General features: G+C 50.7%; 3 protein-coding genes across 3 annotated transcripts; 1 reads left to right on the forward strand and 2 right to left on the reverse strand.

Annotated features, from left to right (window-relative positions):
- Window positions 1–27: 27 nt before the first annotated feature.
- On the reverse strand, window positions 28–1,133 carry BJX67DRAFT_136811 (mitochondrial 37S ribosomal protein bS18m). The gene is made up of 3 exons (XM_071024601.1): window positions 862–1,133; window positions 558–796; window positions 28–482 (listed from the first exon to the last, which is right to left on the reverse strand). The coding sequence occupies exons 1-3, from the start codon at window positions 953–955 to the stop codon at window positions 279–281; spliced, it is 537 nt and encodes a 178-aa protein (XP_070885351.1). The 5' UTR covers window positions 956–1,133; the 3' UTR covers window positions 28–278.
- BJX67DRAFT_136817 (putative mitochondrial respiratory complex I chaperone (Cia84)) lies at window positions 892–3,849 on the forward strand. The gene is made up of 2 exons (XM_071024602.1): window positions 892–3,522; window positions 3,613–3,849. The coding sequence occupies exons 1-2, from the start codon at window positions 1,313–1,315 to the stop codon at window positions 3,788–3,790; spliced, it is 2,388 nt and encodes a 795-aa protein (XP_070885352.1). The 5' UTR covers window positions 892–1,312; the 3' UTR covers window positions 3,791–3,849.
- A 37-nt stretch (window positions 3,850–3,886) lies between these two features.
- On the reverse strand, window positions 3,887–8,142 carry BJX67DRAFT_136781 (glutamate dehydrogenase (NAD(+))). Its single transcript, XM_071024600.1, has 5 exons — window positions 8,030–8,142; window positions 7,413–7,801; window positions 4,508–7,341; window positions 4,342–4,442; window positions 3,887–4,281 (listed from the first exon to the last, which is right to left on the reverse strand). The coding sequence occupies exons 2-5, from the start codon at window positions 7,735–7,737 to the stop codon at window positions 4,248–4,250; spliced, it is 3,294 nt and encodes a 1,097-aa protein (XP_070885353.1). The 5' UTR covers window positions 7,738–7,801; window positions 8,030–8,142; the 3' UTR covers window positions 3,887–4,247.
- Window positions 8,143–12,923: the final 4,781 nt, after the last annotated feature.

Here is a 12,923-nt window from a genome sequence, read left to right on the forward strand (position 1 = left end):
AGCCAGATTTCAATGCGGTAAAAGACGCAAGCTAAGAAGCAAAACCATTGGAAGGAAATATCGAAATTCTGCTTCTTTTTGAGGGGGCGATATTGCCTAATTTACATGTTCGAATCCCAAGCCCAATGCACATGGCTGATATAGCATGTTGCTCCCGGTGGATTCCAGCATTCATCGCTTTAACACAAAAAAAATTGAAGGTGAGTATAAGGCAAACATGTGTGGCCTTGGGCTAGCTTTTTTCAAGATGAGGCCACGGTGCCTCTTTAGCTAATTTTCTAGAAACCACTACCTTCCATCCTCAACTTCGCTACCGCTGCTAGAATCTCTGGGTGACGGTGTACACTTGGCATGAGACCAAGGCCGACGGCTCGCCGGATGGCCTTTGCAATTTTTCGCTGGTTGACGCCGCTTAAGCCAGTTTCTTTCCTGTGCTTTATACGTCCCATCTGCGTCATGTATTCCGACATTATGGAAAAATTCTGGAAGACGAAGGAGGAAGATTAGCCCACATTCCCCTGGTTTCTCCTCTCGAAGCTTCTCAGAAAGATCCTCACCTTGTAGAGATCTAAAGGGTTGAGCTTGAGAGCATCGAAGGCGTCTGTGCCCGGCGGGGTGCGTCTCTTCCACTTTTTCATCTCGGCAGGGCTGAGGTCATGGGGAGCGTATATATCACCGGCCCTCCATTCGCGAGTCTGGAATCTTTCCAGAGCTCGACTTTCCGCTTGCGCCCTCTGGTCTTCGATGAACCTTTGGCGATCGGGCTTATTGCGACGATTTGATCTCCCGGGACCGACTGCGTGCGGTGAAGTCAGTAATAACCTGGAGTTTTTCCCTCTATCCGACGGGATCTGGGCTTACAAGCGCTCGGTCTAGCAGATTGTTGTGGTGGGTATAGCAAGCTCTCCAGGGCCGCGCCGGGAGCAGTTGAATTGAAGCGACAGGTCGATCGCATGGCCGATTGAATGGGCCGGAACCGGGAGGAGGAAGAGAAATAGAACGAAATTCTTTGCCGATTAAAATCTTTCGATTCTCAGATCGACGATGTGTTGGCGTGGTGGTGAAGGGAAGGTCGACTGGAGAAGGCGAGCGATCGGAATTCCCTTTCGGAGCGCCAAAACTCTCCCGCCTTGGGTCGAGTTGCAATTCGAGGTTCACCCGCCTCCAGCTCTGGACAGCTGCCATCACGCTCACTGCAACCGCTGACGCCTGATCTCGCCATATGTGTTAGAATTCGAATTCTGCTTGGCTCCCGATCTCTTCAGTTCGTCGAGGGAGACAAACTGCTACCAGCAGCGACACGTCAAACGTCATGCAGACCCGGCTCACGAAGAGAGTCTTCCGAGCTATCCTTAACAATGAGCCGCTCCTGTCATCCCAGTGTCGCAATCGGTCTTTACATACTGTTCGACCGTATCGACTCCGAAGAGCAGCGAATAACCCTATTTACATTCAACGACGCGGGTTGTTCGCCTTCAACATCACCCCTCCTAACGATCCTCCGCCCGCAACATTACCCTCCGAGGTTGGTCTGAAACCAATGAGGGATTTGGTGAGATCATTGACGGATCAAAGCCGAGGCCCTGGGAATGATGTTTTAGCGAAAGCATTCCAAGACTTCTTCGAAACACGTGCGGGGGAACCCGGGGTCATAACGCATTTTCAGGCGCGTTTGCTCAGCACGACATGGAAGCACCTCCATACTCATGAGGAAGAATTGGAGCCCGAGGACTGGCAGAGGGTATTCGGCACCGAGAGCTTAGATAATGTGCTCTTTGTCTTGTCGGAAGCCACTTGCCTACCAGAAGCACGTGAGGTCGTGCGGAAAGTGGCTCGTTATGTGTTCCTACACCTTTGCGAAGATCATGGATCCGGCCGGAATCAAATCAGTCGACTCGCGCTTCTTGCTTATATCAATATTCAAGCACTCAATAGCAACCCGGAAGAGGCACGGCACACTGTTGAGAAGTTCTGGTTCAGACTCCGCAAGACCAAGCCTTCTCCCTGGCTTACAGTGATGAGGGGTTTTGCAATTGAGGGCGATAAGCGTCAGATCAGACGGATCGCCGAGAAGCTCGATGAAGATGGAACCAACTTTGATCCCTCCTCGCAAGAAGAGTTGGTCCACCTCCTTATCGCGCAGAATCTCCTGCCCGCAACCAAAGCAGTTTATGAATGCCCATTGTCTGAAGGCCAGGAACCTAACATATCAACAAAGGCCGCCATTATCAGGCATGCTATCCTGACATCCGACACAGCTGGGGTAGAGCCTGTTTACGAATCCCTACTGTCTGCTCCCATTCCAGAGACCATCGGAACAAGACTCCTCTGGGCCGCTGCCCATGGGAAAAATGCGTCGGACATTGAGAAAGACGTAGAAGTTTTAGCCACAAATGACCCCAAAGTCATGGCGTCTCTTACAATTTCTTGCGTGAACGACCTGATGCAGTATGCTAACTCCATCGAGAATCCTAGCTTGGCCTCTGGGTTCCAGGAATTAGCTCGCGTATGGGGTCTCGTGCCTGACTCCCAAACCCAACTACTCCACCTCGAATCGCATATACAGGCCGGTAATATCAGCGAAGCGCTACAGTACTTGGGGGAGCTGGAGGACTTGGATGTGACCGCACCCGAAAATCTCCACTTGATGAACAAACTTATCAAAATGTTCTGCTTTTCGGGGCAAGATGATATCACATACGATCGCGTCTCGTCTTTCCTCGATCCGCTGTTTGATAACAACGTGCGCTTGGAGTCAGATGCGCTCGCAGCGTTAACGCACTTACTGCTCTATCGTCACGATTGGGCAGGAGTCTCTGAGTTACTTCGACCCCGCTTAGGCTTATACGACTCCGAAGAACGAACCAAAGTGCGCAATGCATTGGTCAATTTCATACTAGACACCAACCAAGACAGCAAGCACGCATGGGATTCATACGGACTGCTACAGGTAGCCTTCCCTGAAACTGGCGTAGGCAAGCGAACCGAGATCATGACCTCATTTTACAAACGGGGCCGGAGCGACCTTGCTTTCCTCATCTTCGGGCACATGCGCCAAGCGGAGAATTTCTCTCAACGGCCAAAACCAGATACTTACGCTCGATGTTTCCAGGGTATCGCTTGGACGCAAGACTCAAAGCACGTCGGACTCGTCCATAACATGCTCAAGCTCGACACTGAGGTTGACCTCAACACTCGCCTGTTGAATTGGCTGATGCTTGCGTACGCTGAATGCGACAAGCCCGAAAAGAGCATGTCCATCTTCCGAGATATCCTCCAATCCGAAGAAGGTCCGTCACATCGCACTATCTCCTTCTTTTTTAAGGTCTGCGAGAAACACCACAATGGCACGCATGAGGCAATCAAAATGATGGAGAAACTGAAAGTGCTTGATGTCACCGTCGATCGTCGACTATACATGGCGTATGTGGAGGCTCTCGCCGCACAATGTGAATTCGACCTCGCCACGGAGGCCCTGGACACCATGAATGAGGTTACAGGATACGAGCCCACATTTACCTCGTAAGGCTACAAACTCCCCCCCCCCCCCAATATGCCAACAGAAATAGAATAGAAAGGGAAGCAATAAACAAAACACTAACAGATCCATAGAATTGGCCTCCTCTACAACGCCATTCCCTACCAGTACTGGAAAGACGAAGTCGAAAATTGGGCAAAAGAGAAGTACCCCGACCTCTGGGCGCAGCTGGAGGGTCTTGAGCGCACAGAGCATGAAGAAGGGCAGAAATTCGAGCTCCCGGGAAGTGAGTGGCTCAATCGATATGTATGATTCACCACTGGTGATCAATGGATTGGTCGATGATTCCAGCCGGATATGAACTCTATATAGATATATAAATGATGTGTCCCATCTACGTCTGCATCGATGAAACGGTCGACACGTTCACTAGGAGTGGCAACCTTGAACGAAGGCAATCGGCGAAGCAGAGAAAGCGAGGTCGTAGTAATTTCCTACTGGCAGCAGATCCGTTTGCCCAACATACAGACGTTCGTCGCAGGCAGGACAAACCGGGTATACACACATAAGCTTGCCACTGATGAACAGGGTAGAAATTCGTATTAAAATCTTCATTCAGATTGTATTCTTCGCTTTTCTGTATTCCTCAATTGAACATGAAGGTAAACAATTAATAACCATAACGCTGCAAATGTAATTGTCGCTTTGGGGTTTAAAAATGCATATTATCAGGCAGGGGTATCCGCAGCCACCTGCTATCTAAAGAGACTTATGCTTGGGACTGTGCGAGTCGCTTGGTCATGCTATTGCCTCGTTAGAACTGCGAAATCACAAAACAGCGAACGGAGAGGTAGGGCACTCACAAATTAAAGAAGGAGAACTGGCTAGGGCCGCTACCGTACTCGTACACGAAGCGGCTCGCCAGATGGCTGCCGAAGATCGCACGCAGATAACTCTCGGGAACCTATCCCGTGGTCAGCCTTAAGTCTCGCACCCACCCGGCGGTTGGGGGTGCGATGGGAAACTTACCCGCTCAAGAATCGTCTCTAATCCAATCTTGTCAAGTAGCAGCTTCGGCAAAGCATCGTTGAGCACAGAGCGGCGGAGTTCCACATTGTCCCATAACTCCGTCTTCTGCAGCTCTTCGTCAAGTTGTGTGATTGCAACACTGAGCCTGTCGCTGAGAACGCTGCGGGGTAGACCAGTCTGCTCATGCTCACGCCAAATCGCTTCGAACTCTAGCGTGGCGTTCTCTTTGATAATTTCCTGAACCTGCTTGACGTAGTCGTTGTAGAACTCGGGGGCGCTGCCATCCTCCCCGACGCACATATTCTGCACAAATCCCTTATCGTCGAAGGAGAGCGAGGCCAAGACCTCCAATGATGAAGAAGTCACACCACCCTTGTTAGCGGAGGCATCCTTGAAAAGAATGCACCCAGCTTTCTCTAGCCGGAGCTTGCTGTCCTGGGTAATAAACAGATTGGCGCCCTCAACGATAAAGGGGATGGTGGATTTGCCGTTTTTGATAAGCTTTCCAACAGTGGAAAGATCAATCGATTCGGGACGCCCGCCGCAAGGAACGAAGGTGTCATAAGTCGAGTCGTTGCGCAAGTGGAACATGTTGCGGAAAACCATCCCGTTATGGATTATCTCACCATTTGGCAGTTGAACATTGCTCTCATCGACCAAAACCCGGTAGCCTTCAGATGAGAGTTTCGTCATGTCAAACTCAGAAATTGTCACCCGCTTTTTCGCCAGTCGCAAAAGCTCATCATGGTCCAGGCCCTTGGGATCTACAATGACACCGGATCCGTCAACTATGGCGGTGTATTTCTCATTGGCGAGGAGAATCTCGTTCGAACCAAGATCACCGTCCGGACCCCCGGTCTGTAGCTTCCGGATCGTGGAAGGGTCGATTTTGAGTTTGCGGTAGATTCCAAGGACATATTGGCGGACAGATAGGGTAGTCATGCCGTAAGTATCGTGTGGGATACCTCCTAGACGAGGGCTCTTCCCTGTGAAGAAAGACTTCCACCAGGGGGCACCGCGGTTCCGGGCGTGTTCGGTGGCCCAATCAACCAACTCTGCTGTGTTCTCGTCGGGGCCCATGAAGAGGATTTCATCCTTACCGTGTAAGTCGACGATGGGATCTTTGATTCCGGGACTAACAGGTGGTAAAAGGAGATCCAGGATACTGTCGATATACTTCTCGAAAGCGACCTGAGCTTTATCCTGATGGTTGACGTCGAGGAGGATCACGCCCTTCGCTCCACCTTCAGGGATATCCTTGTTCTTCCGCTGCTGCGTATTTGCGAGATTGTAATTCTCGTCAAAGAGTGAGCGGGCGTTGATGCTGTATGCCTCCCTGTTCCTGCTCTTCACGATACGGATGCCACCTCGAGCAATGTCTCGGAATCGGAGATGGAATCCACGGAATTCAGAGCTGATAACCAAGAACATTCCGTATAGCTGTTGGGGATACTCGTGTTCTGGAAGGAAGGATGGGTCAAGCCGGAAGCTGAGAGCCACCTTGGTCGGTGTAAAGAAATTGGTTTTGAGGATCGATGCATTGAAGACGCGGAAAGCACTCATAACCATTTCATCATGCTCGTTCGCAGCCGTGCTGGATATGAGTTGCTTCAGCTGCCGGCCATCCAGCACTTGATCGACTTGAAGGCGCAAATAGCTCAGTGTCGGGAGGAAGTCGTCCTCGGCTGGGCCACGAGTCTGCACGTAATGCGTGTTTGCAAAGTCAAGGTAGAGCTTGTGGATTAGGTTCGGGTACTTGTTAACAATCTCCGCTATGTAATCGGATGTGAACGTCTCTGTACGAAGCCTCTTCTTGATTTTTGCCAACAGCTCTGCATGGACGGTGTTGTTTGAATCTAGGAGATCGGCTAAAGAGGTGTATTCAGAGCCAAGACGATTAAGAAACTGCTGGACAAACACCCAGGCGCAGTGGGCATAGATAGTTTCCTGTAAGCTAAGGCGTCCGCTGGCAAAATGGTGTTGGAACCTGTTTTGGGGAACGCAGTAGAGAAGAGAGACCTCCTTGATGATCTGATGGATAGCGGCTTCAATAGGAGGATATTTCGCGGCGATCTCTGCATTCTTCAGAGGACGCAAGTATAGGGAGATGACGGTGATACCGTTTGAGAAATTCTCCAAATACTTCCGGGAACTTGTGAGGCGGTAGTAGTGATATAGATCGGAAAGTGCACTGAACAGACCCATGGCAGATCCCTGACGGTAGGCAATGACTAAACGCTTCTCGCGGGACTTCTCGATCTCAAACATCTCGATGACGGGACCGGCACGAGCAACAGCATTGCTGATGATCTCTTGATAGACGGCTTTGGTGTTGGCCGTTGCTTTTTGAAGAAACCTCTTCTCACCAATAATATTGATGTTTGTTTCATTCAACCCAGGGTTGGGGTTCACAAACTGGCACTTATAAACAAAGTAGCAACGGAGCTGCTGCCCGTCATCACCAGGGACTGGGGTGGGAGAACGGAAGGTTTCAACTCGGTAGCTGTGGTCATGTGTCGACCCGTCGATGTATTTCTTGTCGATTCTTTGTTCATAGCGGGGGCCATCAGCACTTGAAAACCCAGGCTTGCTTGTGTCTATGTAGACAGCGTGGTCTTCGGCTTCCTTATCTAACCGTATCTCGAGCTTTTTATCATCGCGGGCGTAAGCAGCAACTTTGGCAGCATACAGAGAGAGAATCTGCGTCACAATCGCGTCGACAGTCTCTGTCTGGAAGTAAGTGTCATCAATTCCGAGCTGGTTGTAGAACCATTCTGTCTCTCCAACGATAAACTCTGCGGGGATGAAGCCCTTTTTTTCTAATTGATCCATGACTATAGCCGAACACAAACGTTAGCAGGCATCTCAGTATGGAACCATCTATAGTAAGGAGAGAAAACTTTACCTTGCTCCATCTGATGCTCTTTGCCCTCGAACTTTGCAGCTATATAACCCGGGTCCTCTTCGGATAGAACCCGATGTGGACTACCAGGAATAGCCAAGTGAGTCGGCTGGGGGGATGGAAGTCGAACGCTTGACCCTGCCACATTGTCGAGAATCTTGTTGTGTGGTAGTCGCTGAAAGCCAATTGGAGTTCCAGCGCCTGACGACGCACCGTCGCTACTGCCGAAGAGCTTAGGGGCAGGACGGATGGGCAGCTGCTGTTTACCTCCATCCCCATTGATATGCCCATCAGCTAGCGATTGAACCGAGGACGCGGGGGACACCATGACGCGGAGAGAGTATGGCGACTCTGAATGGTGTGATCAATGGCGAAGGAGGAAGAAAGAGGAGCTGTCGATAAATTTTTTGTGAGCATACAACATAAAGAAATTACGCAGCAAGGTAGTGAAGAGAGAACTGGAAGGCAAGAAAGAGCTAGCGAGGGGTGCGGAGGTATACATTGAGAGATCAACTGGAGCACGGTAGATAAGAGAGAGACACAGAAAAGCTCCAGGGAGACAAAGAGGTAGTGAGACAGTGAAGGGCTGAGTCACAGCTACCAAGGGCGGTTGGAATTACCTTTCCTGCTTTGCCCGTGAAACAATTCAAGAATCTAGCTTGACTTGGGCCTTGGAATGGAGAGAAGTTTCGAGGGGAGCGAGAGCAGTGACGAAAGAAGGGATCGATGCTTATCAGGGAAGGTGTATGGGAGGGTAAGGGCGTGACAGGGCCCAGAGATTGTTCCAGCTATTCAAGGTTGTGTGTTGCTCTCAAGGACGGTCCAAGACTGATTATTGAGACGAACATGGGCCAGAGAAGAGCAACAGTTGGCTCCTTATATAGCTCTCGGCTGTGTCTGGCTGAGAGTCATGGTTCCAAACCCCAGTGCTGTTCTAGGTGTGTATGGTGTCCGTATCCGTTTTACATGGAACTGGTTTCTTTCCCGGTGCTATGCGCGATCAGCCACCCCAGGCACAATTTGCTGCCAGTGCTGTGCCGGCCCGGCGACGAGGTCTCGACTCTCGCCTTCGATCGTCTTTGCCGATCCGAGGGATAAGTTACAGGACCTTGGGAGGCGTGAGCTCCACGTTTCCTTCAAGTGACAGTTCTGCAGCATCTGGGCACCGCTGGACAGCCGGAGGGTGAGTAATCATTACCAGCGCTAGTTACTCGTTTCTTGCCTGTGATTCACGAGCGACCTCCCATCGACTCCTGTCTTTCTCCTCGACGACTTGTCCTTGTGAAGGTGTGACCTGGCATCACAATCCTCCTCAGCTGCCCAAACCAGTTAGTACATCTTACCTAACAAACTTTGGGCGTGCCATGGATAAAATACCGCAGCGTGGAAACTTGATTGGTTTTCGGAGGCTAAAATTGGAAGAATTGCCCCAAACCTTTCAAGTCACGAGTGTGGCTCGTTTTGCTCGCTGTCCTGTGATTCTCAAAGACTAAAGTTGACACAGAACCGTCCTGTACAAGGTACTCATTGAACGCCCTCATAGGCTCATAAAACAAACAGGCTCGGGAAACCGGCAACCGGGGGCCGAGACGTCCAAAGCTTTCTCATGCGGAGAGCTGAACGGCCACCGCTTCACCCTCATAATTCACAAGAATGATACCATGAGTCTCAATCAGCTGACTATTCCAGTCTTGTGGCCTGGTTCCCTCCACTTAGTCGCCTGGAAGGGCTGGATGAAGTTTCCAAAGAGGGATTTCGGTTTGTCATGATGGCTCCAGACTTGCAAATCATTGCTGCTTGCTGTGCAAATTCTTCCGATCTCTTGTTTCTTCTGTGTAATGACAGAAGCGTCCAGAAAATGCCTCATCTGGAACGTCTAGAGCAATCCCTTTTGGCGTTATGGGACCCTTGTTGGCCCACGATAACGTCAAATTCGACGCAGAAAGACCATGTTCCTTCTGCTCAGATCAATTGACCTGCCATTAGAGCCCGAGCCTGATCCATTCGCCTCAAGAGTCATGGAGTGCTGTCAGGACAAAGCTGCGGGGCTGGTCGATCTCGAGTTGGTACCTGGATCTTGAGGCGGCTATCCTCGATCATTTCTAGTGTTTTGCGGGGTGGGAAACCAAAAAAACAAACCAAGATTCATCTCTCGCCAGCACTGCTCAAATTCGCAATCGTCCCTCGAAACAACTCTCCTCGGCCTTTCGAAAATAAAATGCCTCAAATCTCAATTCCCCTGGAACCAATTACCCGATCAAAATCGTCATCGCCGCACATGGTCCCGAACGTGCAGGCATGCGGGAGAAGAACCATGACCAGGTGGGGTTCGTTATCCCGATTCTTCCACTGGGGCGCTCAGACTTTGGTTGGATGAGGTAACAACCGCAAGACAGTGGCCTGGGAGACTCCATATTCGCTCCCTCTTTCTCCATATTCCACTTAGTATGGCAAGTGATTCCGACCCCGGTTCGTTTGATGTGGTCGAGACGTCTCAACTGCAGCCGCGGGGCCTCAACGATGACGTAGTTACATTTGTGCGAGAAATTTCTGACCACCAACTTGACCACTCAAGAGACGAGCACAAGACGTGATCAGGACAACGAAAGAAATGCAATTCTGCGCGAAATACCATTCGGTGCGAAGAGTAAATCATTGCGCTTGCGGCATCTTCTCGCGTGGCCGAAGAGCCGAGATGTGGTGAAGTATACCACCTTGCTTTGAATTGGGCGGATAGGAACGCAGTGTCAAGCAAACCTGAGGAACGTCGCAAAGAGCGTTGCGATCAAGAATTTCGATATCAGCCCTTTGGCGGTAAGACGGTAGCGCCAGTCTACTACTTACTTCGTGCTGTGCTTTTGATAAATGATGGGTCTATTCCAGACCTAGGATGACTTCGAAGGTTAGAGGCTTGGACCCCGTGTCCTCGAGCTGACCTCGTGCATGCATTAAGAGCTGGTTTCGATTGGAACGCTGCAGTAGCATCCATGTCATGAGTCAAGAGTACAGCGTTTTGAAACACGATAACACGTCGGGTCAAGCATCATCAAGGTTATAGCTCATGGTTAGCCGATAATCGACGCTTCGTATGCATTGGCAGCTGGAATGTTCTCGGACAAATGGGTCGTCTTCCGAGGCACCGCATGATACGCTTCGTTCATTAAATCCTACAAGGAGTAGCGTTCCAAATCCTCTCGAAAGAAGGGAGGAGATGCACAGTCGGCGCCAGCTGAGGGAAGGAGTTAGTATATGTGGATGCAAGGCCATTGGCTCTGAGAAGGTATTCTTCCTTATCTCTCTACCCTGCAGGAGCTTGGGTGCAAAACTTTAATGCCTCTTTAACTATCCAACGTAACTGGTTATCTTCCCCATAGCATATGACAAGACTCTGCCCAGACTGAGTTCAATGGCGTTCTCCTGGCGGCTTTCAAATTCACAGAACTTCCAGACGATCTTCGAGAGATTGCAGCATACGGTCTGGGGATTCATCACCTGCTTGAGTGTAGCAAATGATCAACGAGCAACCGAAACTCGCTCCTTTCAGCGAGAACGATCGATATTTAGGGGAAGAATGGTATTTACGAGAAGGACGACTCCGCTCGATCAAGTATGTACGGACCCGGGCTGGTTAAGTGCATCATTCCCCATTGGAACTCCTCGATTGTGCTCATCGATCCAGAGCTCCAGGCGTCGGGCAGATACCAACAACATGGAAACGGACTTGGTGAGTTGACGAAGCTTCCTCGTGAGTGAGGAAATTTGCATCTCAGCTGATGCTAAAAGCCAAAATCCAGGAGGTCCAAGAACTGGGTCTTGAGCTCAAGCACAGAACCAACCAGCTAATGCGGAACATGGCACCTGACGCACAAGTATAAACTGGGATCAAATCTTGGCCATACCTTGCTTCGTTTGCGCGAGACCTTCGTACACACCGCTTCTCAGCCTGGAACCTGATCTCCATCAAGGGCCACGTTCTTGTTGAAGCGGTGTAGCATGGAGCCACTTAAAATGCCCCAGCTTGTTTGTAAAGCCTCGTGGCGTCCAGATCGGCCGCCGTTGATCGCGAGAGTTCGCGGTCAAGAAGTGCTGACGATCTCCGCGCGGGCAAGACTGATGTTCTTTGTCGAGGGCGATATTTTGGGGTCTGCATCACATCAACGGTGGTTTTCTTGTCAGGGGCCGCCGGCAATCGGCAATTGCGCTGTCTCACGCTGGGTGTTGAGGTATGATTGCTGTTTCAGAGGACAGCCAGGTGGCTTCTCTGATGTTTGAGCTGGATGGAGTCAGTTTGGAAGTCAAGGCTTTGGTGCAGATGGCAGAGTCGAGGTTGCTGAAACAGTCAGGAGAGAAGTAGCAGAGCAGCAGGGCTAATTTATCCAGGCCGCATTCCCCGCAAATGGTCGTGTTTATCGCCAGCTACAAAGAGCCTCGAAAACACTCGACTTTCGCATCTTTGTTTCCAACTCATCGCTCTCCACTCAGTCAAGGCACTCTGGATGAATCCAGCCGGCAGATCGTTGGGCCGACCTGCCTCGGTGAATCCGGGGCAAGCTCCATTTGGTGATATTATTGGGCTCCTTCGGAATGAGAAGAGGATGAATGAAGCGATGAACCCCTGACTTGAGGATTTGGATCTGACAACGGGGATCCTCCGCCATTTGCCCCTGTTTGATTGTGGCCTTTTCCCGTAATTTCCGACGAAGACGAAAGAAAAAGAAAAAGAACAACTGTGTCTCGCGGAAACAATCCAGGGCAATTCTGGATCCCGTTTCTCCACGCCCCGTCAGCAGCAGCAATCATAAATCTGCAGAAATTATTTCCCCACAGTTTCCACCCATGCAAAGTGCATACGTAGTCAACCCTGCACTTTCCCCATAATTTCCCCATCTGGCAGACAAAAGACTCTTCCATGATTCATTGTTCTTCCCCTTCTTGGGGGGAGCCCTGCGGCTTTGTGATTATTCCCCGAAAAAGATGATGCGTCGCGGGGGCGCTTGTCCGCCCTTCCGTTCCGGCCAGTTGGCTCTTCGGTTGGCTCTGCCAGCTGGGGATGATTGAAAGTTTGGAGATACTACCCGACCTGCTAGGCTACGTCTACCAGGACAAGGTGAGGCGGGCCTCGTCACGGTGGGCTGACTGACTCCTGAGCTTCGGGGAGGAACATCTGGGAAAGGCGAAGATCCCGGAGGACTGTTGGCTCCATTGACATGCGCCTCCCTACCCAAGGCACGAAGCGATCGGATGTGTTCTGTTTGACTCCTTCCATTGCTTCCCGACGGGTGGTGTGAATCTGGCTGCTGAACTCCAGCCCTGAATCAACCTTGCATTTGACTCTTGCAAATGTAACAGCTCTTGTCCAGCCCGGTCCTTGTCTTTAACCGTCGTTATTATTAGCTGTCAACTCCCGAAACCTCGAATCTTGGCCTCTTTTAACATTGCGCTCAACTCAACTCTTTTCTCCCTCTCTTTCTCATCCCAGGCCACCTTCTTGAACACCTCTCTTGTCCCCACGCT

This window comes from Aspergillus lucknowensis, assembly GCF_044049455.1.
Source record: "Aspergillus lucknowensis strain CBS 449.75 chromosome Unknown BJX67scaffold_25, whole genome shotgun sequence".
NCBI classification, from domain to species: domain Eukaryota; kingdom Fungi; phylum Ascomycota; class Eurotiomycetes; order Eurotiales; family Aspergillaceae; genus Aspergillus; species Aspergillus lucknowensis.